At 36.1% G+C, this 26,383-nt stretch overlaps 3 protein-coding genes across 4 annotated transcripts in view; 2 read left to right on the forward strand and 1 right to left on the reverse strand.

Annotated features, from left to right (window-relative positions):
• Positions 1-26,383, reverse strand: part of LOC142837958 (olfactory receptor 5H19-like) — a 74,211-nt gene that overhangs the window by 41,565 nt on the left and 6,263 nt on the right. The gene's annotated exons all lie outside the window — the stretch shown is intronic.
• On the forward strand, positions 9,833-10,862 carry LOC142837984 (olfactory receptor 5K3-like). Of its 2 annotated transcripts, XM_075953339.1 has the most exons (2): positions 9,833-10,739; positions 10,849-10,862. In XM_075953339.1, exons 1-2 carry the CDS (start codon positions 9,833-9,835, stop codon positions 10,860-10,862), a joined length of 921 nt encoding a protein of 306 aa, XP_075809454.1. The 2 variants fall into 2 exon arrangements, with proteins under 2 accessions (XP_075809454.1, XP_075809453.1); XM_075953338.1 differs by lacking the exon at positions 10,849-10,862 and having other exon boundaries at positions 9,833-10,759.
• Positions 22,236-23,159, forward strand: LOC142838059 (olfactory receptor 5K3-like). Its single transcript, XM_075953343.1, has one exon. The coding sequence runs from the start codon at positions 22,236-22,238 to the stop codon at positions 23,157-23,159; it is 924 nt and encodes a 307-aa protein (XP_075809458.1).

Raw genomic sequence — 26,383 nt, forward strand, 5'->3', positions numbered from 1 at the left:
GTACTGTGTCTCCATCAGAGTAGAGCAATGCCTCCAGTACCAGCTCCGAATACCACAACTCAGCTGAAACACAAGAAAAAGACATTAAAACAAACTATATGAAGATGATAGAGGTCCTTAAAGAGGAAATGGATAATAAGTCTCTTAATGAAATCCAGAAAGAAGGAAATAAAATGAAAGAAATTAGTAAATCCCTTGAAGAAAGCCTGGAAGACACAACAAACTGTTTGAGGAAATGAATACATCCCTAAAAAGAAAACCAACAAGAAAATAAACAGTTGAAGGAAACAAAACTGTTCAAGCCCTAATGTTGACTTCTCAAAATACAAAAAAAAAAAAAAAAATCTGAATGAAAACAGGAAACACAGAGGCAAGTTTCAACAACAAAATGTAAGAGATGGTAGAAAGAATTTCAGGCATTCAGGATATGATAGAAGAAATAGATAATCATTCAAAGAAAATGTTAAACCTAAAGTTTCTGGCACACAAAAAAAATACAAAACTGGGACACTCTGAGACTATCACACCTAAGAATAATACAAATAGAGTATGGAGACAAATCCCAGAATAACATCCCTGAAAATATTTTAAACACAATTATAGGAAGAAATTTTCATAACCTAAAGACAGAGATACCTATAAAGGTACCAGAAGCACACAGAAAACCAAATAGAAAATAAAGTCCTCTCAACACATAATAATCAAAACATTAAACATACAGAAGAAATAAAAATATTAAAAGCTATAAGGGAAAATGAGCAAGTAACATATAAAGTCAGACCTATTAGAATTACAATGGACTTCTAAATGGAGACTAAAAGTCAGAAGACATGGAAAGTTGTACTGTAAACTTCACAAGACAACAAATTCCAGCCCATATTATAATAATACCTAGCAAAACTTTCAACTACCATTGACTGAAAAATAAGATATTTTATTTCAAATGCAAATTTAAACAATATCCACCTACAGCACTAGTCAGACGGAAAGGTGTTTGAAGAAAAACTCCAACACAGGAGCTTAACTATTCCAATGAAATATCTATAGAAAATAAATATCTCACATAAGCAAAACTAAAAGAAGGAAAACACAAACACATACACATCCCAACACAATAACAAAAAGACCCTCAAAATTGTAGAAATTAGCAATCACTGGTCTTTGATACCTCTTAATATCAATGGCCTCAACTCCCCAATAAAGACATATTAGTGAATGAATGTAAAAAAAGGATCCATCTTTCTACAGCGTACAAGAAAGACACCTAAGCAACAACAAGAACAAATGTCTCAATATTAAGAAAAGACATTACCTTAGTGAAAAGAGTTGGTAAAAGATTTGACAAAAATTGACATAACAAGCAAGTTGATTTAGTCAATTTAATATCTGCAAATGTACTCTATAAAGCAGTCTCACATAACTTAGAATTGAGTAAAAGTATAAGAAAGCATTCTTTATTTAGGGATAGATTCACATATTATAGTCCCCTGCACAAGCGGGGAATAGGAACTGAATCTGGCAGCCAAGAGAGAGAGACCATGCAAGATTTTTGTCAGTATTTATAGTACAAGGGATCATGCCCAAGTTGGCTGGTATCTTACAGGCTGTTGACTAAAGGAATTCCCATGGTAAATATCCAAACAAGAGACTTAAAATCAAAATTAATCAAAAGACATGGGGAAGAACACTTTTTTATCAGAGAAAAAAATCTACAAGGATGACATTTCCATTCTTAAATTCTGTAAGTCCCCCCAAATGCAAGGACACCCATTTTGCAAAAGAAACACTTCCAAAGTTTAAATCACTTGTAGATTCTCACATACTGATAGTGGAAAACTTCAATACTCTACTCTTACCAATGGATGGGTCATCCAGACAAAAACTAAACACAAAATTCTAGAACTAATTGGCATTATAAACCAAATGTGAACCTAACAGATATTTGCAGAACACTTCGCCCAAACACAGAAGAATATATGTTATTCTTAGCACCATACATAAATTTTCCACAACTGAGCAAATATTAGGGCACAAAAAAAGTCTCAATAGATATAAGGAAATTTCAATTTCCTTGTATCCTATCAGACCACCATGGACTAAACCTGGATATGAACAGCAGATACAATAGGAGCTCACCAAGGCCAGCTGGACTGTGACTGAAAAAGCATGGGATAAAACTGGACTCTCTGAACATGGCAAACAATGAGGGCTGATGAGAAGCCAAGGACAATGGCACGGGATTTTGATCCTACTTCATGTTCTGGCTTTGTGGGAGCCTAACCAGTTTGGATGTTCACCTTCCTAGACATGGACGGAGGGGGGAGGACCTTGGACTTTCCACAGGGCAGGGAACCCTGACTGCTCTTTGGACTGGAGAGGGAGGGGGAGAGGAGTGGGGGGAGGGGGAGGGAAATGGGAGGCTGGGAGGAGGCAGAAACTATTTTTTCTTTTTCTCAATAAAAAAAATTTTAAAAAAAGAATTCTTAAAACCTCTTGGGAACTGAACAACCTCTACTGAATAAAAAATAAGTCAATACAGAAATAAAAACTAAAGCATCCTAGAATAAAATGAAAATGAATACATAACATACCCACACTTAACTTATGGGATTCAATGAAAGAGGTGCTAAGAGGAACGTTCACAGTACAATGTGCCTACATAAAGAAATGGTGAAATCCTGTACTAGCAACTTAGCAGTACACCTCAAATTTCTAGTGAAAAAAGGAAACACACCTAAGAGTAAATGGTAACAAATAATAAAACTGGAATTTGAAATTAATAAAATAAGAACAAAGAAAATGATACAAGGAATAAGTGAAACAAGGAGTCGGTTCTTCAAAAAAAAAAAAAAAACCCAACAGGATAGACAAATAAATCAGAAACAAAAAGGGAGATTAAAACAGACATGGAAAAAGTCCACTGAATCATAAAGGACATATTTTGAAAGTCTGTACTCCACAAAATTGAAAAATCAAAAAAAATAATTTTCTCCATAAGTACCATTTGCTAGTTAAATCAAGAACAGATAAAAATTATAAATAGACCTACCTATTGTGAAATTCACCTACCTATTGTGAAATTGAAGCAGTCATTAAAAGTCTCAAGAACAAAAAAATCGCAGGTCTCATAAACAAAAAAGTCCCAGGGTCAGTTGGTTTAAGTGACGAATTCTAACAGTCTTTCATAGAACTGTTAACACCAATATTTTTTAAATTATTCCACAAAATAAAAACAGATGAAACATTGCAAAATTCATTTTGAAGGCCACAGCTACCCTGAAAGCAACTCAACAAAGAGAGATCATTATAAATTAATTTCCCTTATGAACATATATGCAAAATTACTTGCAAACCAAATCTGAAAACACATAAAAATGTTCATCCACCATGATCTTGTAGGCTTCATCCCAGAGATACAGAGGGATGATTCAACATATGAAAATCAGCAAATGTAGTACTCATAAAAATAAACTGAAAGAAAAAAACCACATGATCATTTTATCAGATGCCAAAAATAATAACGAAAAACATCTTTGACAAAATTCAGACACCTTCATAATAAATTTTTCTGAAGAGATTACGGATACAAGGGACATCCCTAAACATAATATATTTACATCAAATTAAATGGTGTGAAACTCAAAGCAATTTCACAAAAATCATGAGCAAGACAAGATTATTTAGTATCTCTGTATATATTCAATATAGTCCTTGACAGTCCAGATAGAACAATAAAAAATTTTTAGGAGATCAAGGGGATACAAATTGGAAAAAATAAAGTATTGATAGCTATACATGATAAAAATATATAATATACATAGATAGATTTATATATACATACACACACGATTATATATATCACCCAAAAAATTCACTAGGGAACACCTATAGTTTATCAACACTTTTAGCAAAATGATTAGATAAAAGAATCACAGATAATCAGATAAAAGAATCATATAATCTGAATGCCTCCTATAAACAGAAGAAAGAAATTAGGAAAATAACACCATAATAGCCTCAAATAATTTAAATAATCCTGAGATAATTCTAAACAAGCAAATGTTTAGCCTCATTATTGGCTAAGCAAAATTCATAAAAATAGTCCTTGTGAAGTCAGAAAACTGAGGCTTGAATTCAGACTCAAGGACGCAGATGCACATGCTGAAAGTCTAATGTGTAACAGAAGGAAATGGGTGTTATACCTGCTTTTGATTGATGGTCAATGTTTCTAAAAGGAGTGGTAGAACAACTGTGTCTGGTTATTAGTGTGGACTCCAGCAGAGATCAACAGGAGCAGAACAAGAACTGTTCTGTGCCCATGTCTCACGTGCTTACTGAGGTTGCTTTGAATGGATCACCCAACTCAAAGAGTGGCAGAGACATTAATTAGAAAGGAAGCTGTTCCTCAGGTGACCTACACACCCATTCATAAGCTGTCAGAGGAAATATCTAATATTTGGCCCAAAGGGTGGTGGAGGTCACAGGTAGAAGTACATCATGACAGTGAACATTGTCTTGGGTAATGTGTCAAAAGACAGGAAAGACAGGCTTGGTTTATATGCAGCCTTACACAGGTTAATGTATAATTCTGAAAAAGAAAAATGTCAGCATCCTACATCCCCATTTTATTGTGTTTCAAAGTGAGAAACTTGTGAAAAAAAGCCAAAAGTCCTCATTATTCATTCCCTTATCAAAAAGGTTGTGTTGTAAATGAATTCATTCAGGATGGACATCCCATGGTATGCCTTTTGATCACTCTGGCTGTAATTCTATCTGTTGCCAAAAGGATCATCACAAAGGAGCTTTTTGGTTAGGTGTGAAAATTCTCCTTATCTGTGGAAATAAAGCTCAGCAATAAGAATGCGGTTAGAATTATGCATGTTTGTGCAAGTGGAGTAGTACGCTTGCCTCTAAGATTTGTCACCTCTCCAACCACCTGCAGTTAGCTAAGTTTACTTTTTTCAAGAAATGCTTTTTTCAAGATGTAATTCTGTATTCATATTTATATTTTTCTTGTTGTTTCAATTGCTTTATCCCCTGTTCTTTTCTCCCCTTCCCTTGTTTCCTTTCTCTTTTTCTGTTTTTCATATTAACACTTCTTATTGTATGTTTGTGTCTATATGCGTACCTGGCTGTATGTGTGAATGTGTATACACTTGTGTGTGTATATATACAAAGGATAATACACAACCTCAAGTATCTCAGTGTCATTCCTGAGGAACCTTCTACTTCTTTATCAATGACACAGGATCTGTCACTATCCTTGAGCTCGGTGCACAGACTAAACTTCCTGTCCTCTCTACTCCACAATCTTTGACTGTCTCCACTTCTCTACAGCTCCAGCTGTATCCATAACCGTGAAAGTTTTCCTATTCTTATTCCTATCCATACTCCAATCCTATCTCTATATATATCTGTGTGACTCCATCCCTCATCTACTTCAATATAAGATGTTCCTCTGCTTGTACATCACATGTTGAATTGTACTGGAGAAGGAGTTTTATTCATTTTACCCCTGACTTCACTGTGAGCTTCTCATCCAAAATCATTTCTACAATCCAAACTTTTATCTCCAACAGGTTTGTTCCCATGCCCATTATACTCACCAACCTTCCCAATATCCTGATTCTAGTTTAGTTATAGAGTCAGTGCATGTATTTAAAGGACTTAGCTCACTTTCATGCAAAGAGCCACCAAATAGCTAATGACTGACTCCTGACTTACAACTATTTTATAAGAATTGCAGTGCTGAAAAACACAAAAAAGTTTGCCAATATCCATGGGAAGCCTGCCCTTTTCTGATTAGAAAGGAAGGAGGAGTGGACATAGGAAAGGAGGATGACAGGTGGTAGAGAAGAGACCTTGGAAGGAGAGGAGGGAGGGAAAACTTCAGTCATGATGTGAAATAGATAAAGAGAGAGAGAGAGAGAGAGAGAGAGAGAGAGAGAGAGAGAGAGAGAGAGAGAGGGAGAGAGACAGAGAGATAGAAACATCATACATCATACCTTAATAAGCAGAAACTATATTTTAGAGGCACTGCACAGATACATAGGAAAGGTGAAAAATTCAAATACTCAGGCAAGTTTTCATTTTATAGTGGATCTTAAAATCAAACAGTAGCAGGATTGTATTGTGTAATATATGTGTTTTGAGATTATATACATAAGTGTATGTGAGTATGTAAACACACACATACCACAGATGACAGAGAAGGACATTGAATGTTCTGTTCTATAACTCTCCATCTTCTATGCTTTAGAAAAAGTCTTTCAGTAAATTTATGATCAACTATGCTGATGTATGGCAAGCTCTAGCAATCCTGTTGTCCCCAAGGCTCACCTGAACACTAGGATTACAAGTGCATGACAGCATACCCACCCTTTTAATGTGAACTGTGCAGATTTGAACTCAGATCCTGATACTGATGAAGATAGTTAGCCATCTATTCTGTGAAGTGCTAATTATTCTCATAACTCATTTTTATTTTACATCCTCCATTAAAGTAACTAAGTCACTCAGAACTATTTTCTATTTGTTTTAGAATACATGCACAAAAGTGAAGGAGAATTTTTTAAAGATTTATTTATTTATTATGTATACAACATTCTGCCTCAATGTATGCCTGCATGCCAGAGGAGGGCACCAGACCTCAATATAGAGAGTTGTGAGCCACAATGTGGTTGCTGGGAATTGAACTCAGGACCTCTGGAAGAGGTTCTCTTAACCTCTGCGCCATCTCTCCAGCCCTGTGAAGGAGAATTTTAAGGGTTAGGTCAGCTAAACTCAAACTAGCAAGAAAATCTTCAGACTTAATTTAGTAAAGACCATGTTTTCAGTGTGAAGTTTTAATTAGTTTTAAATAGTTTATATTTGTTTTTTTCATAGTTGCATAGTTTATTTTTTCTTTGATATTTTTATTACTTTATAAATAATAGGAATCAAATTTTCCACTTCTTCCCCTCTTTCCACTCCCCTCCTTCTCTCCCACTCACCCAACCGCCCTGCCCCTCCATTCCTACAAGAGGGCAGGACACCCTTCTCTATGGAAAGTCCAAGGCCCTTGCCCTTCCATCCAGGCTTAGGAAAGTATGCATCCAAATAGACTAGGATCCCCAAAAGCCAATAATTTCTTAGGACTTAAATTCTCCACAGAAAAATACTGAGGTCAGAGTGGGAAATCCTCTCAGGGTTTGACAGAAACTTTAATTTGCACTTCAAGGGACATAACTATTATTACCTGTGGATAGCCTGTGATCTTGGTTTCTTCCTCTCTCCATTGTTGTGAGACCAAGGTCTATATGTATTCTTAATTTCTGAGACCCTGACTATAAGGCAAATAGGCCCTTTCAAAAAGAGCTCCTCAGAAAATTCCAAGTAAGAGAAACATGCTATTTTTTACCTCAGAAAAGAAAAACCCGATTTTTGCCTTTCTAATTCTCAAATAAATGTTAATTTCTCCTAAATTTTGATTCTTCTCTTGACTATTGAGCCTGTCTGAAAATTAAAGAAATTTGAAACCAAGTTGAAGTGTAATACTATAACCCATTCCAACTTTATGATAATAAGGAAGAATCTCAAAATATACAGGTAAGATTGCAAATGAATCACTTAAAAATTCAGGCATATGTTAAGGTAATTTTTATTAATAACTCAAATATGTCATATAAAATATTCTTGGACAAAGTGAATTTCTATTGCTGTCTTTCAATGTTTGCTTACTGGAAACGAAGTCATTTTGGGCACAGAGTTATATAATTCAATCTGTCAGTCAGTGTTTCCTAATGAATCAGTAAGTATTGAGAACTGGTATCATTCTAAAGCAAAATTAATTTAGCATCCTCAGTTCTAGAATTTAATGTTTTAAAGGTTTAAAAACATAAGAAATTAATCCATTTTCATGACGCTTTTACATGCTGTGGCACACCATGGAGAGCATAATTATCTCAGGAAACAGAAAATCCAAAATATCATTTAATTTTTTTAAAATATTTTAATGTTTTGTTTTACTTTTGATGACAAATAAGTTTCAAGTTTTTTTTTCTTTTTGTTTTCTATTGAAATGTAATGCTAAGCCACAAACACCTACACCTAAGATATATTATCTCAGAGTTGCAGTTCCCTTTTGATACTCCTACAAATACGACCTCTGACTAAGCTTCCTTAGGTAGCACAAGCATGAGGTTGGAGATGGGCAAAGTGTTGGGTTCAAGAGTAGGTTCATAGCTGAATCCCGAGCCCCAGAGCCTGAACTACAGATGAAGGGTGAGAATTTGTCCTCCCGGGGAAGGAGAAGGAAGCTAACTACTTTTGCTATCACAGGGAAAAACTTAACGATCATCCATTTTCTCAGTTCCCCTAATGCCGAGCACATCTGATCCTGACAAGGATCCTGGGTTGTAGTATCTTCACAGGATGCCCAGGTTCCTGCCTTGTCATCAGGTCAGAAATTTCCACACTGCTGAATAGGGTTGGGGAGTAGGCAGGTATGAGCTTAGTAATTTCTAACCTCACTACAAAAACTTTCTGTGGATTTTTCCACTTTTTGTATTTTATTATTTAAAAAATAAATTCAACATTGACATTTCTATAAAGTGAAAGCAGTGTCTGCAGACCTGACCTGTTAGAGCAGACAATGCTTTTTCTTGGTCCTCCTCTAGTCTGGCTGCGCACCCTAATGTTCCAGCTGTTTGGAAAAAGCTACAAGCCTGTGAAAGAGATCTGTTCCCATCTGAGCCTATGAGCCCTGTCAGTAAGCTTTGGAGATGGCACAGAACAAAATTAGTTTACTGCAAAATTTTTGTTAAAAATTATTCATATATATCAATGTATACACCTCAAAACATCTGACAACATGTTTCACCAAAGTAGAATATATCTACGCTCAAAATACTTTCAATATAGGAAAAGTGTTCAAATTCAAATAGAAAAAAGATATAAATTATATATAATAAATTGCTAATTTTAGGAAAGCCTTGCTATACAGGTCAGGAATCCTAACTATTTCATAATCTGAGATATCAGGATTAAAAACTGAAAGTTCATCTGGGCTCATGAGAGTCTTCAAGGAAAGAAGGGATAGCATTGAGATTGTCTCAAAAATCAAAGTTCTTCTTAAAAAAAAAAACACTGGGAATAAACAGCTCAGTGCTTAATGGGAGACAGCCAGGAACAACTGCATTCAACAGCATATGTAAACTAGACTTAACAGGCAGAGGAAGGATTTAAATATTTCAAAAACTCAATGGAAATAATGGCACATACAGATTCAATGTTTATAAAAATATTTCAGTTCTTTAACTTTTGGGTAATTGTATTACAGGTAATACATTCTATATTCCTTAGTAATAATTTTTCAATTCCTAAAAATACATTTAATATATTGATAATATATGTTTTAAAACATTTCTTCTTCACATTGAATGCATTATTTTTCAATTCAAAAAAACATATTTATAGAAAATTTTATTAAAAATTTATTTTAATGATCTTTAACAAAACTGGCATCAAAATTATTTTGTAGCAATCAGTAAAATATGAGTGCCATAAATTTTTAGGATATAATTACATGAATGCATAAAGAAAAATCCTTTCTAAATTAAAATAAGTCAGTTTTGTAACAAAATTATTCCTGTGAAATGTGAGTTAAATTTGGAAATCATAGATGCCAATGGTGTATGGAAATAAATCCTATCAAGAAGCATAGTTAGCTCCATTCCAGACACATTATCAGGTGCACAAACAAGAAACTTCCCTCATATAAAAAGAAGAAAAAATTCTCTTGTCACCATTATGATTTTATCTTTGTAATTGCAGTGACAACAAGAAAGGTGAAATGTCTGAGAACAACTATTCATTGACAACAGAGTTCATCCTGGTGGGATTCTCAGATCACCCTAACCTGAAGATCCTTCTATTCCTGGTATTTTCTGTCATCTATCTGGTCACCATGGTGGGGAATCTTGGGCTCGTGGTCTTGATATACATGGAACACTGTCTTCACACACCCATGTACATTTTTCTGGGCAACCTGGCTCTCATGGATTCCTGCTGTTCCTGTGCCATCACTCCCAAGATGCTACAGAACTTCTTTTCTGTGGACAGAAAGATGTCTCTCTATGAATGTATGGTACAGTTTTCTTTTCTCTGTCTTGCTGAGACTACAGACAGCTTCCTTCTGGCAGCAATGGCCTATGACCGCTATGTGGCCATATGTAACCCTCTGCAGTACCATACCATGATGTCCATGAAGCTCTGCCTTCAGATGACCATAGGATCCTACATAGCAGGAACCCTGCATCCTATGATTGAAGTGGGGCTTTTGTTAAGGTTAACTTTCTGTAGATCACATATAATCAAACACTTTTTTTGTGATATCCTTCCATTATATAGAATATCCTGTACTGATACACATATCAATGAGTTGATATTATTTATTTTGGCAGGGTCAGTTTTAATATTTACTATCACCATAGTTCTTGTGTCTTATTTTTATATACTTTTCACTATATTCACAATGAAATCTAATGAGAGTAGAGGGAAAGCCTTATCAACATGTGCATCCCACTTTCTGTCTGTATCTATATTCTATGGTTCTCTTCTCTTCCAGTATGTTCAACCACATTCAGTCACTGAAGGAGATAAAGATATACCTGTAGCTATTTTTTATACCCTAGTAATTCCTTTATTAAACCCTTTCATTTACAGTCTGAGAAATAAGGAAGTAATAAATGTAGTGAAAAGCACCATGAAAAAGAGATGATTCTGCAATATTAGAAAAAAAATTACCAGATCCATTGTACAACTGATTTAAAGTTGAACATGACATTTTCTAAACACACACATAATGAGAAATTGGTAAATGAGAAAAAATAATTTTATTAAATTATAAAAAGGCTAAGAACATTTGTATAAAATTATAAAATATTAAATAAATTCTGCTAAAATATGCTTGAAGTTCTCAGAAATGAATTAAAGAAGGCTGAACTATTTATTGAAATGTCTCTAATCTCAATTGCCAATACATCTCTTGTATTTTAGAAATAAAAATTAGTATCCCCAAAGTTGGCATCCATTTAACTCATTAGAAACTTTCCCAATTTCAGGTATTAAAATTTCAAGCAAATTGCAATCTTTTATTTATGATCTTATCATAAGCAATTCTATCAGTGGAACTTAATATTTCTGGTAAATTATATTCACCTTAATACTTCTTTTATTTGGTTATATTTTAATAGGCACTCATTCAAAGTATATATTCTCTAACTAGAATATTCTCATATGGAGTATTAGTCATTTTTACTCTCAAATTTTCTGACCCAGTTTATATGTGTAAGTCTTAAAAATCTGTGCTTCAAAACAATGGTATCTCAATGAGATTTCTTGTGTTTTAATTTTGTTTTCATTCGATTATTTGTCCATCATATATGGCACTGTGGCTCCCAAATGTATCTATTAAATCAAAAGGTTTATCCTCCATATAATATTGTCATTGTTTGTTAGTTGTAGGAATTACAACAGCTTTACAATTTAAATAAAAATCATTAGTATGTTCACTATTTTTAAAATGATGAGAAGTCATACAAAACTGACAGAGCAGAAAACTATTGAAACTTCTAAATATTTAAAAATAAATAGCTATTCAGTAAAAAAGAAAAAGAATTGCCAAAAATGTCCTATTTATTGTGCTAAGCTTGTAATATTTATTTCCTAGTGACTAATCAGACATTCTTCTATGTTTTTCTGGAATATAATGATTTAAACTGAAATACTCAGTATTTTTCCCAATCTCACTCTGATTCTGACAAGAGTTTTCTTTAGCTGTTTCAAAGCTAGGAAATTGTAGAATACCTTTAAATGCTTAAACCATATACAAAGAACTACAGGCAATTTATGAATGCTGAGAACAGGAAAAATAGTCTTCTCCACAAAAAATACCAATTGGTTATGCAGTACTAAATGGTCAGCCATGAAATAAACATACAAATAACTAACAATAAATAGGCTAAGAATGTTATATTACATGTTAAAATATATCCCCTCACTATACTTGTGTTTGCTTAAGTTAACTGTAAATGTCATCTCATGTTTTGCTTGCTTTGGTAATAATGAGAAGTTTGTGTTTGCCCTACCCTTGAGTTTAATCTTCTGAAATCTCACTCATATTTTAGGCATTTCCTTCCAACCGTGGAGACTTTTCTTGCTGAGCATCATAAATCAACAATGAGTTTGCGTGCATAAATAATTGCAAAGAGAAAATTAATTGATCAATGCTGAGCACATAAATTAAATGGATATAAAATTTAAATATTTAGTAGGCAGTTTAACCACATAACCCTTTAAGAAAACAAAAGTAATAGGTTCACCCATAGTTTCTATGAAAGCCCATGGGCCTTTGCCCAGATCCGCAGCACTAGGCATAAAATCCCTCTAACAGAGCAAGCCTAGGACCCAATCAGAAAGCAGCTAGCTGCCCTAATCACAGCCCTGCCACTATGCTAACAGTGAATAGTATTGTTTGGCAAGTTGGTATTATAAGATTAAAAGTCCAAACCTCAGAAAGACTATTTTTGCTAATTTTTAGAGACCATATTCCTATATAGAAAATTCTAGCACTATGAAAATTAGACCGCTAGAAAAAAATACCTCTAGTAGGGTTTGTCAATGTTCTGAAGCCAGGTGTCTGTATCTATGCAGTTATGGAGAACAACCAAGGGTAATATTCATAACCTGTGCAACTTGGTGGAGTCTCTGCAGCCGTTGTTCCCTTCTCATTATCATTGAGAAAATTCAAGGCTAACAAAGCATTATGTAACCTATTTCTGGGGGTGTTTTCCACCCCTTTCTGTTTGTTCAACATATCCTTTATAGTTCAATTTGATCTTTCTATGACTGCTTGACCTGTAGGATTGTATGGTATACCTGTAACATGCTTGATATTGTAATAATCAAAAAACTGTTTCATTTTCTTAGAGACATAAGCAGGACCATTATCCGTCTTTATTTGTGTAGGTATACCTATGATAGCCATGACTTCTAATAAATGAGTGATTACTGAATCAGCTTTTTCTGAACTTAAAGGAGTTGCCCACTGAAAGCCTGAATAAGTGTCAAAGGTGTGATGAACATATTTTAATTTGCCAAGTTTTGCAAAGTGGAACACATCCATCTGCCAGATATCATTCCTTTGGGTGCCCTTTGGATTAGCCCCTGCAGGCAGTGGCATTTGGTTATAGAAAGAGCAAGTAGGGCATTTCTTTACAATCTCCTTAGCTTGTTGCCATGTAATTGAAAACTCTTTCTTCAAGCCTTTGCTATTAACATGATGTTTTTTATGAAATTCAGAGGCTTGTAGCACACGGCCAATCAATAATTGATCAATTTCTGCATTACCTTCTGCTAGAAGACCTGGCAGACCCATATGGGATCGGATGTGTGTTATGTACATAGGGCAAAGCCTGTTCCTGATCAAATCTTGAACCTGGAGAAACAATGAGGTTAGTTCAGTATCATCAGGTGATGTGGGAGTGTCATATATCAATTTGTTGATTCCTTTGGCAAAGCAATAAAGAAACTGCTAGGCCCATTTGATAGGCCCACCCTTAGGTGGGTGGAGTAAACAGAACAGAACGCCGGGAGGAAGAGGAAGTGAGGTCAGACTCCGCAGCTCTCCTCTCCTGAGCAGACGCAGGAGAGACGCCATGCTACCTGCTCCAGGGAAGACGCACGCTATGAAGCTCCGACCCAGGATGGACTTAGGCTAGAATCTTCCCGGTAAGCGCACCTAGGGGCGCTACACAGATGATTAGAAATGGGCCAAAGCAGTGTTTAAAAGAATACAGTATCTGTGTAATTATTTCGGGGCATAAGCTAGCCGAAGCCGGCGGCTGGGGTTTTGGGGACACAGCCTGGCCGCCGCCTCATATTACTACAATCAGGTATAAATTCAGCAGTTTCAATATGTAAAATAACTCTTTCTGCATATTGTGAATCAGTAACTATATTAATAGGTTCTTTAAAATCCCTTAGCACCATAAGAATGGCATATAATTCCGCCTTTTGGACAGAATTATATGGACTTTGTTCCACCTTACCCAAGTCTTCTGATTTGTAACCTGCCTTCCCTGATTTATTGGCATCAGTATAGAATGTATGGGCTCCAGTTATTGGAGGATCACGGACAATTCGAGGAAGAATCCAAGAAGTTCTCTTTATGAAGTTAAGCCTCTTGCTTTTTGGATAGTTGTTATTAATGTCTCCAAAAAAATTAGCACAAGCTCTTTGTCATGGTTCATTATCTTCCCATAATTTCTTTAGTTCATCAGCAGTGAAAGGCACTATAATTTCTGCTGGGTCTATGCCTGCTAGTTGACGAAGTCTCAGCTTGCCTTTTATAATTAACTCAGAGACTTTTTCCACATAAGTTTTCAGTTTGTTACTTGGTTTATGTGGTAAAAAGATCCATTCCAAAATAATATCATCTCTCTGCATTAAAATTCCTGTAGGAGAAATTTTTGATGGTAGTATGACGAGAATACAATCGAGCTCTGGATTCACCCTGTCCACATGTGCCTGTTGTAATTTTTCCTCAATCATTGTCAGTTCCTTTTCTGCTTCAGCTGTTAATTCTCTGGGACTGGTTAAATCTTTATCACCATCCAAGGTTTTGTTCAAATGAATTATTAGATCAGGTGTTATTCCAATAGCTGGTCATAGACTGGAAATGTCTCCTAACAGTCTTTGAAAGTCATTAAGTGTCCCTAGGCAATCTCTCCTAATTTGTGCTTTTTGTGTCTTAATTTTTTGCAAAACTATTTTATAACCTAAATGATTAACAGAATCTCCCTTCTGAATCTTTTCAGGAGTGATTTGCAATCCCCATTTAGGTAAAAGTATCTTTATTTCTTCAAACACTCTATTCAAGGTATCCATGTTTGAATCAGATATCAAAATGTCGTCCATGTAATGGTATACTATAGATTTGGGAAATTTATTGCGTATTATTTGCAATGGTTGGTTCACAAAATATTGGCACAGGGAGAGGGTATTTAACATACCCTGGGGGAGGATGGTCCAGTGGTACCTCCTTGAAGGTTGAGAATTGTTATAAGTAGGCACTGTGAAGGCAAATTTTTCTCTATCTTCTTTTTGCAAAGGTATAGTGAAAAAACAATCGTTTAAATCAATAACTATGAGAGGTCATCCTTTTGATAATAAAGAGGGCAAAGGAATTCCAGATTGCAGAGGGCCCATAGGTTGAATAACCTTGTTGATGGCCCTGAGATCTGTCACCATTCTCCATTTCCCTGATTTTTTCTTAACCACAAATACAGGAGAATTCCAAGGGCTGGTAGATTCTTCTATATGTCCAGCATCTAATTGTTCTTGTACCAGCTGTTCTAAAGCCTGTAACTTTTCCTCAGCTCAAGGCCATTGCTTTGTCCATGTTGGTTTTTCAGTCAACCATTTTAGAGGCAAGGCTGTTGGTATCTCTGAAGGGACATCAATTGCTTGTTCTTGTACAGCCTGAATGACCGGTTTTCTCCATTTGTAATATCTTTTAATATTATTCTCAGAAATATAGGCTCTAGTAGTAGCAGGAATGCTAATTTGGGTATTCCATTGTTGTAATAGGTAATGACCCCATAAATTCATTGCAATATTGGCTACATATGGCCTTAATTTTCCTATTTGTCCCTCTAGCCCTATACATTCAACCCATCTCATGCTCTGCCTTACTCGAGATAGGGTTCCAATTCCCAGGAGCTGAACATTTACATTCTGAAGAGGCCAATACAGATGTCAACATTCTGGGGTAACAATACGTACATCAGCACCTGTGTACAGCAGGCCAGTAATAAAAATGCCATTTACACACACTCTCAGTTTAGGTCTTCGATCATTTATAGAAGTTTGCCAAAACACACGTAACTTATCTTTCTGATCATTATTGCTTGTAACAGTAGGCATGGGGCTTCCTAATTGTCCTGACGAGGCACATTCTCTGCAGAAACTGGAAATGACTGAACCATATTTATGATGGGGGCCTGTGAGGACCCCTGTCTCACGTTTCCCGTCTCTATCAGGTTGCCTTGTCTATCTCTTGTAGACCTGCATTTATTTGTCGAAGGTCTGCCTTTTCCACATCTTCTACATAAACCTGAAGGCTGAGTCCTCCTATTTCTGTTATTTCTAGAAGATGCATTTTTATTATTTCTGAAAATCGATTGTCTACAATTCCTTTTCATATGACCCATTTTGCCACAATTAAAACATTTGGTATTCTGGTGTCTCCTTTTACCATTGAAAATTGCTTCTTCTACCCATGCTTCAGTGCCATAATCAAATATATCAACATTGAGTGTATGCAAGACCCATTCTTCCAAGGGCGCTGATCTGAGCTTTAAAGGCCCCCAAATCCACATTTGCATTTTCATAAGCCAAAGACTCAATCATTATACGTCTTGCTTCTGGGTCAGATATCCCTATTTGTACAGCCTTAGTTAGTCTTAGTAAAAAGTCACTAAAGGGTTCTCTCTGACCCTGTTTAACTCTGACAAATGATTCCATTCTCTGTCCTGGGTCTTGTACCCTGTCCCAAGCCCTAAAGGCTGCTGTAGTACACATGTGTCTTCATCCAAATTAGCTTGTTCCTGAGGGTCGGAAAAGAGCCCTTCACCTAGAATTTTATCTAGGGAAATGTCAATTCCCTTTGCTTTTTCCTGCTGTTCTAAAAGTCTAGCCTCTTGCCTGAATAGGCATTTCCATTTCAATTGCGGTTCATTCTCAAGTACTGCAGAGCTCAGCTGGAGCCAGTCCGAGGGGGTTGCTCTGCTTGTAGTGGCCCAAGATTTTAGCATCTCTTTAACAAAAGAGGCATGCATCCCAAAAGTCATGACAGCCTGTTGAATTTCTTTGAGATCATTCATACAGACAGGCTCCAATGTATCTTCCTTGATGACCCTAAGGTTTCTGGAACCAATTACCTTCTCTGTTATTATTACTGGAAAAGCAGATAGAGCTGTAGGTAGAGCTTTGTGGAAATTTTCACGGAGAGATTTACCCACAGATGTAGTTAAAATTTGCCTTTCTACCCTTTCTTCTTCTGTTGGGCCCTAAAGCCGCACCAAGGAGGAGGTCTCCCCAAGAGACACTCACAACAGGGTTGATGCAATAGCAAGAGGAATTTTTATTCTGCCATGGCAGAGGTCCCCCAGCCTCGAGAGGAGAAGGATGACTGCTTTGCCTATTACAAGCTCTTTTAAAGGAAAAATCCACAAAATCAGGGAGGGGGGAGTACAAAATCAAAGGGAAAGCCCAAAAATCATTTGTCTACTATTTTGACTAGTTCATTTACCGGTCAGCTAACTCTACTTAATCAATGTTGTAACAGTTACAAGGAGGAGCCTTGATCAATGTTATGGTTACAAGGAGGAGCCTTGATCAATGTTATGGTTACAAGGAGGAACCTTGATCAATGTTATGGCAGTTACAATGAGGAACCTTGATCAATGTTATGGTTACGTGGAGGAACCTTGATTAATGTTATGGCGGTTACAAGGAGGAACCTTGATCAATGTTATGGCAGTTACAAGGTCATCTCACCCCAGTTCCAGGGTCCTGGTCTATACAATGGAGATGGAAAGTACTCAAAGCTCTCGTGCACGTGTTGTTGGTTACCAGGGCCCTGGTTCCCAGGAAGGGGGGTGCAGTAGTGCTAAGGTGCCTTCTAATGCTAAAGGCCTGGTTCCCAGGAAGGGGGGTGCAGTAGTGCTAAGGTGCCTCTAAGTCTTTCACTTCTTCATCAGAATTTAGAAATTCCTCAATCTTTTCAATTCTATTCACCATTGCCTTCTGCAATGTCTGAATCTCCTGTCCAGAATTATGTTCCAAAGCCTTCATTGAGGATTCTAAAATATGAAGTTTGTCCATTAGAGATAACATCTCATCTTTGGACATAATTTTTATGGCATAAACCATGCCTTCTTGTATTGACAATCTTTCTGCCAATCTGTCATAAGCTTTAGACAAAATCCGATTGTCACATTCAGCAGTTTTGATTCTCTCAGTTAATGTTTCAATTCCTACAGAAAGGGACTGAAGCTTATGATTCAAATCAGCTGTTCCATCTTCCATAGTAATGAATTTCTCCTTAATATCAGCCACTAATGTTTCAGTTCCTACAGAAAGGGACTGAAGCTTACGATCCAAATCAGCTGTTCCCTCTTCCATAGTAATGAGTTTCTCCTTAACATCAGCCTGTACCTTTTTTAAATTTTGCTCAGTTGATCAAGTCATATTAAACAAAGATCTGTTTTCTTCCTGGAGAACTTCAAACTGATTCTTGAGAAGATTGTTGTCATTCTAAATTGTTTTTAAGCATTCAATCTCTGCCTTAAGAATCCTGGATTTGTCTCGTAAAGACTTTATCATATTTCTATTATCAAACCATTTAGTGCCAATGAAAACTACGAATCCCAGAAGGATCCATAGATGTGGGGTGATAGACACCTCTTGTAAAATCTCCCACATAGTACAATTAAAAAAACTGTTAAATTCTTGAATGATAACATGTTCAGACATTTTATTTATAAAAGAAAATTTTTTTACCTGCAATGACCGGTTTCTGACCATGGTGGTCTCTGTGGTTTTGGAGCCTGTCTTGGAACTAGCTCTTGTAGACCAGGCTGGCCTCAAACTCACAGAGATCCACCTGCCTCTTCCTCCCAAGTGCTGGGATTAAAGGCGTGCACCACCACCACCTGGCTAAGTCACTTTGTATCAGACCAAATCTGTCGCTGTGACGGCTTTTGTTGCAAAACCGCAGGTACTTGAGCTTCCGCTAATTCAGGCAGTGGGGTTCTGCTGCAAACTTAGCCAAGGCAGGCATGGAGGGGTTAATTGCTCCAGCGAGCAGCCGGGGCAGAATGGGCCTGTGTGGCCAAGTAAATCTCAGACTCAACACTGAGGCCCGAGTCACGAACTAAAAAATGGCAGCTGGGAGCGTGCTGTGTTAGCTTGAGTCAGGGGCAAAATAGCCTGACGTTGGATGCCAAAATGTAATGGCGTAAACAAATGCAGACAGATTGTAAAAATATATACAGCTTTAATGGAGAAATAGACTTACAGAACCACTGTTCCTTGGAGACCAGGAAAGCAGAAGCAAGCGCTGCAAGCATGCTTGCCAGATTTATAGGTAAACATTAGCCTGAGGCGAACATGCCCCCTAAGGGGCGGGACTTATCCCTACACTGGCAGTGGCAAATTGTTCTGAATTAGGGGATTAATTTTTAAATATGTAACAGAAAGGGAGTTCAGCTACAGTGAAAAATCTGCAGCAAAAGACAGCTGCTTTATTCACAAAGCAATAACGCCAAAAATCCTTGCCTTTTGTTTTAGCCTTTACCAGATTCCTTGGTTCTGATAAGTCACTTATGAAAAATGGCTGAGAAATTACTGTATAAAGTTGTGGCCTGTAGCACAATCCCCACCCAAATACTAGGAATACAAATGCATCAGAGCATACTCACCTTATTAATGTGGGTTCTGGAAATTTGAACTTAGATAACTCAAATATTCATACTGATAAGGATGCCAAGCCATTTATCCTGTCCAGTGCTAATTATTCTCATAACTCATATTATTTTTACAGCCTCCATTATAGTATCTAAGTCACTCCAGATTATTTTCTATCTGTTTTAGATTGTATGCACAAAAGTGGAGAATTTTAAGAGTTAGGTCAGCTATATTCAAACTAGCAAGATAATCTTCAAGCTTACTTTAGTTAAGATTGTGTTTTTCACTGTGAAGTTTTAATTAGTTTCAAATAGTTCATATTTGTTAGGACTGACATTCTCTTCAGAAATGATGCAATGCCGGAAAGTCCTCTCAGGATTTGACAGAAGATTTAAGTTTCCAGTCAAAGGTACATAGCTACTATTAACTGTGGGTAGCCTGTGATCGTCACTTCTTCCACCTCTATTATTGTGAAATCAAGGTCCGTAGTTATTTTTAACTTTTGAGATCTTGACTATAAGATAAATACACACTTACAGAAAGTGCTCCTCAGCAATTCAGGTAAGAGAAACATTTTAAGTTTTTACCTTAATAAAAAAAACCCAAAGTTTGCTTTTCTAATTATTAAGTAAATGTTAATCTCTCCTAAATATTGACTCCTCTCTTGACTGTGTAGCTCTTCCCAAAATTCAAGATATGTGGAACCAAGTTGATATACAATACTGTGATTATAAGGTAGAATCCCAAAATATGCAGGTAAGGTCACAAATAAATCACTTAAAAAATATAGGCATGTGTTAAAGCAACTTCCAGTAATGACTCAGACAAGCCATATAAAATATTCTTGAACAAAGTAAATTTCTAGTGCCTTCTTTCAGTGTTTTGATTACTAGAAAAACAAAGTCATTTTGGCCATAGAGGTATATAATTTTATCTGTCAATCAGACAGATATATGTTTGTCCAAAAAAAAAAAGAATAACTATTGAGAACTAGTAGTAGTATAAAGCAAAATGTTATTAGCACTTAAAATTTGAAAATTTAAGCCTTTTATTTTTAAAGTTTCAAAATATAAGAAATTACTTCATCTTCATGATACTCTAACACGCTATGGCAAGCTTTAGAGAGCGTAACTTTCTAAGGAAATAGAAAATCAGAAAAATTAATTCTTTTTAATATTTTAATTTTTGCTTTATTTTTTTGATGGCAAATAAGTTTCAAGTTTATTTCCTTTGTTGTTTGCTATTTAAATACAAAACTAAGCCACAAAGAGCTACATTCAGAATATATTGCTTCACAACCTCCTTTGAATACTCCTCCAAGTCTTACCACTGCAAGCGGCAAACTTACTTAGGTAGCATAAACATGGCTAGGGAATGGGCAAAAGTATTGGGACAAGTGTAGTTTTATTCCTGTCTCCTGAGCCCTAGCCACTGAAGGTGAAGAGTGAGAATTAGTCCTCCCCACTAAAGGAGAAGGAAGCCACCTACTTTTGCTATCACAGGAAAAAACTTTATTATCCTAGATCTCAGGCTGCTAAGCCTTGCTGACTGCCAGGTACCCTAATACCAAACACATCTGATGCTCACAAGGGTCCTGGTCTGTAGCCCATTCATGGGATGCCAAGCTTCCTGCCTTGTCATCAGGTCAGAACTTTCCACACTGCTAAATCAGGGTTGGGGAGTGGGCAGGTATATACTTAGTTATTTCTGGCTCCACTATAGAAACTTACTTTTGATTAGAGTATCATCTCAAATATCTATACAAACCAACCAGCAAAGCCAAAAAGATAAATATAAACAACCCCGGAAGAAAAAAAACGCAGTCATTTCACTCACTTACACACACACACACACACACACACACACAAAGAGAGAGAGAGAGAGAGAGAGAGAGAGAGAGAGAGAGAGAGAGGTTGTTTTCTATTTCCTTTCCACTTTTTTATTTTTTAAAAATGTATCCTTGTTATTATTTTAAAAAATAAATTCATCATTCACATTCCTATAACATGAATGCAGTTTCAGGAGACCTCCCCTGCTAGAGCAGAAGAGTAATACTTTTCCTTGGATTTGCTCTAGTCTTGTTTCCCACCCTGATGTTCCAGGTGCTTTGAAAAGTCATAAGTCTGTGAAGAAGATCTGTTCACAAAGCACAGAGCAAGACTAGCTTACTGCAAAACTTTTTTTAAATATTTTCATATACATCAATTTTTATGCCTGTCAAGACTTTGAGAATTTTTTGTAGGCATTTTGTCCAGGCTGTGCATGTGGGTGGCAACACCTTCACACAATCCCTACCTTGGATGCAGGGTGCAAGGGTGTCCTGGCTTTCATCTTGAGCAGAGCTCAGTTTTTTAGTTCATGCTCAGAATGGGAACCTCATTGAGACCTCTGATGCTAAGAAGCAGGAGATTCTGTATGCACAAGACCCCTCTGGAGACTGCTACATGTACTATTTTCAATATGTGAACAAAGCCTACTGCAAGGATGTCACTCCAGAAATGAATCACATTACAGTATTCCTGTAAAAGGTAAGTTAAATTTAGATATCATAGATGTTAACAGTGTATGGTAATAAATACTCTCAAAAGCACAATTGCATGTATTCCAGAGACAATTGCAGTGCACAAAGAAGAAATTTCCCTCTTAAAAAAAGTAAAAAGAGATTTTTTTCTAACCATAAAAATTTATATCTTTGTAATTATAGTGTCAACAGACAAGGTGAGATGGCCGAGAACTACTCTGTGACAAATGAATTCATCCTCGTGGGATTCTCAAATCACCCAAACATGAAGATACTCCTATTTTTGGTGTTCTTAGCCATCTATCTGGTCACCATGGTGGGAAATATAGGACTGGTGGCCTTGATCTCTATGGAACGCCGTCTTCACACACCCATGTACATCTTTCTAGGTAACCTGGCTCTCATGGATTCCCTGTGTTCCTGTGCTGCCACTCCCAAGATGCTACAGAACTTCTTTTCTGAGGACAGAAAGATGTCTCTCTATGAATGCATGGCACAGTTCTATTTTCTTTGTGTTGCTGAAACTACAGACAGCTTCCTTCTGGCAGCAATGGCCTATGACCGCTATGTGGCCATATGCAACCCATTGCAGTACCACACCATGATGTCCAAGAAACTCTGCTTTCAGATGATCATAGGATCCTACATAATAGGAAATGTGCATCCCATGGTTGAAGTCGGGCTTTTATTAAGGTTAACTTTCTGTAGGTCACATGTAATCAAGCATTTCTTTTGTGATATCCTTCCATTATATAGAATCTCTTGTACTGATCCACATATCAATGAACTGACATTATTTAGCTTTGCAGGGTCAATTTTAGCCAGTACTATTACTATAGTTCTTGTGTCTTATTTTTATATACTTTTCACTATATTCAAAATGAAGTCAAATGAGGGTAGAGGGAAAGCCTTATCAACTTGTGTATCCCACTTTCTATCCGTATCAATATTTTATGGTTCTCTTCTCTTTCTGTATGCACAACCACAAGCAGTCATTGATGGAGATAAAGATATACCCGTAGCTATTTTCTATACCCTAGTTATTCCTTTATTGAACCCTTTCATTTACAGTCTGAGAAATAAGGAAGTAATAAATGTGATGAAAAAAGTCATGAAGAAGAGATGATTTTGTAACATTAGACAACAAAGACCATAGTTATTGGTCAACTAATTTAAAGATGAACATACCATTTTCTAAACTCACACATAATGAGAAAATGGTCAAATATAAAAGAAAATTATTACCTTATGGAAGTCTAAGAACATTTTAATACAATTAGTTCATAATAAATAAATTCTGTTAAATATGTTTGAAATTCTCAGGAATAATTTTAGAAACTATTGAAGCATTAGATATGTACCTAGCTACAGCTTGCAATACGTCTAATGAATTTTAAATATATATTTATTGCTAATTGTTGCATCCTTTTAATATGATTAACAAGTTTTTTAATTTCAGAATTTAAATTTTACAGCAAATTACAACCTTTGTTTATAATAAGAAATTCCATCAAAGGAAAAAAATCTTTATGACTTGGCTTGATTTTCGATGTTTCATTTGTTCTTTCCTGAGATTATATTTCAGTATGTACTTATCCAAAAATTTGCTAGCAAGAATATTTTCATATTGAGTACTAGTCATTTTTTCCTTTCACAATTTCTGTACCATATTATCATACCATATCAATTACTGGTAAGTAATGCTTGTCAGCCCATTCTTCAAAATAATTTTATTATAGTGAAATTACTATGTTCTTTGATTTTTCCTTTATTTAATTATTCATCTATTATTTATGGCACTGAAACTCCCAAATGTATCCACTAAATCAGTTTTTTTCTCCTCTATGGTATTATTGTTGTTTGTTGGTTCTTAGGAATAACAACACCTTCACCAACTCAAATGAAAATAATTTATATATTCATAATTTTAAAAATAGGTATCATTCAAGCATGATAGAGCAGAAAATGAATGAAAACTCTAAATATCTGAACAAAGATAGTTATTCACCAGAAAAGGAAAATAATTGCACAAAATGAACTACAAGTTGTACTAAGATTTTGATATTTGTCTCTAACTGACTATTTGAGCATTGAAAAGTTTGAATCAATATTGTCTTTTCTCTAGATGACTGAAAGCTGGGAAATGTTTGAACCCTTTACAAAGAACTACAGGAAGATGCTGATAAAAGGAGAAATAGTCTCCACAGATGACACCAGTTTGTTATTCAGTACCAGATGGTCAGTCCTGAAAAAAACATATGTATACACACACACATGTGTGTACATATGTATGTATGTATCTACGTATAAACAGACTAAGCAGTTTATATTATATACTTGAGAATATATATAGTCAAAGTTTTTTAACACATATACATAGAGTTGGATGATAGATCAATCAATAGATCGATCAACTGATGGTGATAGATGAATAGAAGATAGGTGGGTAGATAGATAGATAGATAGATAGATAGATAGATAGATAGATAGATAGATAGATAGATAGACAGATGATAAAAAATGTTACAACTATAATTTTAAAAAAGGATCTGAAAATGAAAGATAGTCCTGTGTGATATATGGGAGGGTTTGGATGAAGGAAAGGGGAAATAATACAATAATATTATAATCTCAACATTTTAAAAGGGACTTGGTTATTAAATAGCATCAGAGATAAAATGCACATTCAAGTCAGTCTTTGAGGAAGTGAAGTGTCAGTGGGAATGGATAAATGGTTGAGTACGGGGACAAAATAGGAACAGTATAACACTGTTTAGAAGAGAGTCTTTCTTGTAAAGTTGTAAACCATGTTTTACTTCTTGGGCAATTGCTCTTTATTATGGTGCTCATCTCTGTGAAGATGGTCAGGAATTTACCTTATGCTATGTCTTATTGAATTCCAGAGTAAATTGTTATTTCACCTACCATTTTTGATTCTTTTTGAGACAGGTTCTCTTTGTAACTTTGGAGCCTATTCTGGAACTAACTAACATAGACCAGGCTTGCCTCACATTTACAGAGATCTGCCTGCCTCTGCCTCCTGAGTATTGGGATTAAGAGTATGCACCACCACCACCTGACTATTTTCAAGATTTTTATGTTTCTTGATAACTTCTTTCTTCCTCATCCTTTCTTGACTCTTTCTTTTATCCTCCCTTCCCTCCCATTTCCTCCTGTCTCTTATCTTCTCTCTTCCCTCTCATCTCATCTATTCCTCCCTCCCCTTCCACCTTTCTCACTTCTTCTCTTTCTACTCTCCCAGCCTCTTCTCCCATCCCCTCCCTCCCCTCCTTCCCCTTCCTCTCCTATTTCCCTTCTCTTCAGGTCTCTTCTCTAACCTCACTCCTCTCCATCTGCTCCCTCCTGCTTCTATCTTCTTTCTTCTTATCCTTCCCTTGCTCTTCTTCCTCTTTTCGCCTCTCTTCTTTTCTCTTCTCTTTCCTCTCCTTCTTTCTTGTTAGTCCCATGGCCTTCCTTTTACTAGTCTCCTGTCCTGTGAGCCCTCCTCTCCTCTCCTCTCCTCTCCTCTCCTCTCATCTCCTCTGCTCTGTTCTCCTCTTCTCTCTGCGTCTCTTGCCTTATCTTTGATTCTCCTGCCTCTTCCCCTTTTTTGTCTTTTTCACTCTCTCCAGTTCCTTCATTCCTTTCTTCCTCTCTCCTTTCTTCTTTCCTCCTTCCCTTTCTTCTTTCTCTTTAAATATACAAATCTCTACTTACTCAATGAGGAATAATTTGCATATGTAAAATACATACAATCCACATAGTCAAACAGATTCTATCACCTTTTTTCAACTTTTGGAATAAATTTATTCTATTCTGCTTCCCTTTCCTATACATCTCTCCATACCCTCCAGTTCCACCCTGCCCATAGCTATCTCAACAACCATGGGCTTAGCTTCTGATAGGTGATCTTCAAACCTGCCTTTTTCAAGAACTATCTTTGACTGTCAAGTCACCCCTTTTTTCTACTTCACAACAAAATGACACAGATAAAAATAATGGATGGTAAAACAGGGTCCAATGTTCTGATGCATATGAGAATAACTCAAGACATTACCTTGAGTTAAAAGGTTGGAAAAAAGATATTGCAAGCAAACTGATGTATCCATTATAATATCTAATAGCATAATCTTCAAATCGAAATTTATTCAAAAGAAATGGAAAGAACACTACATAATCATCAAAGGAATAATTCACCAAGATGATGTTACAGTTCTTAATATTTTTGTTCCAAGCACAAGGGAACCCACTTTTGTAAAAAGAAGCAAAACATTTTAAAATACATATTTACCCTCACACACTATTAGTGTCAAACTTTAATATTCCACTCTAACCAATACACAGGTCATT

This window comes from Microtus pennsylvanicus, chromosome 1 (assembly GCF_037038515.1).
Source record: "Microtus pennsylvanicus isolate mMicPen1 chromosome 1, mMicPen1.hap1, whole genome shotgun sequence".
Lineage (NCBI taxonomy): Eukaryota > Metazoa > Chordata > Mammalia > Rodentia > Cricetidae > Microtus > Microtus pennsylvanicus.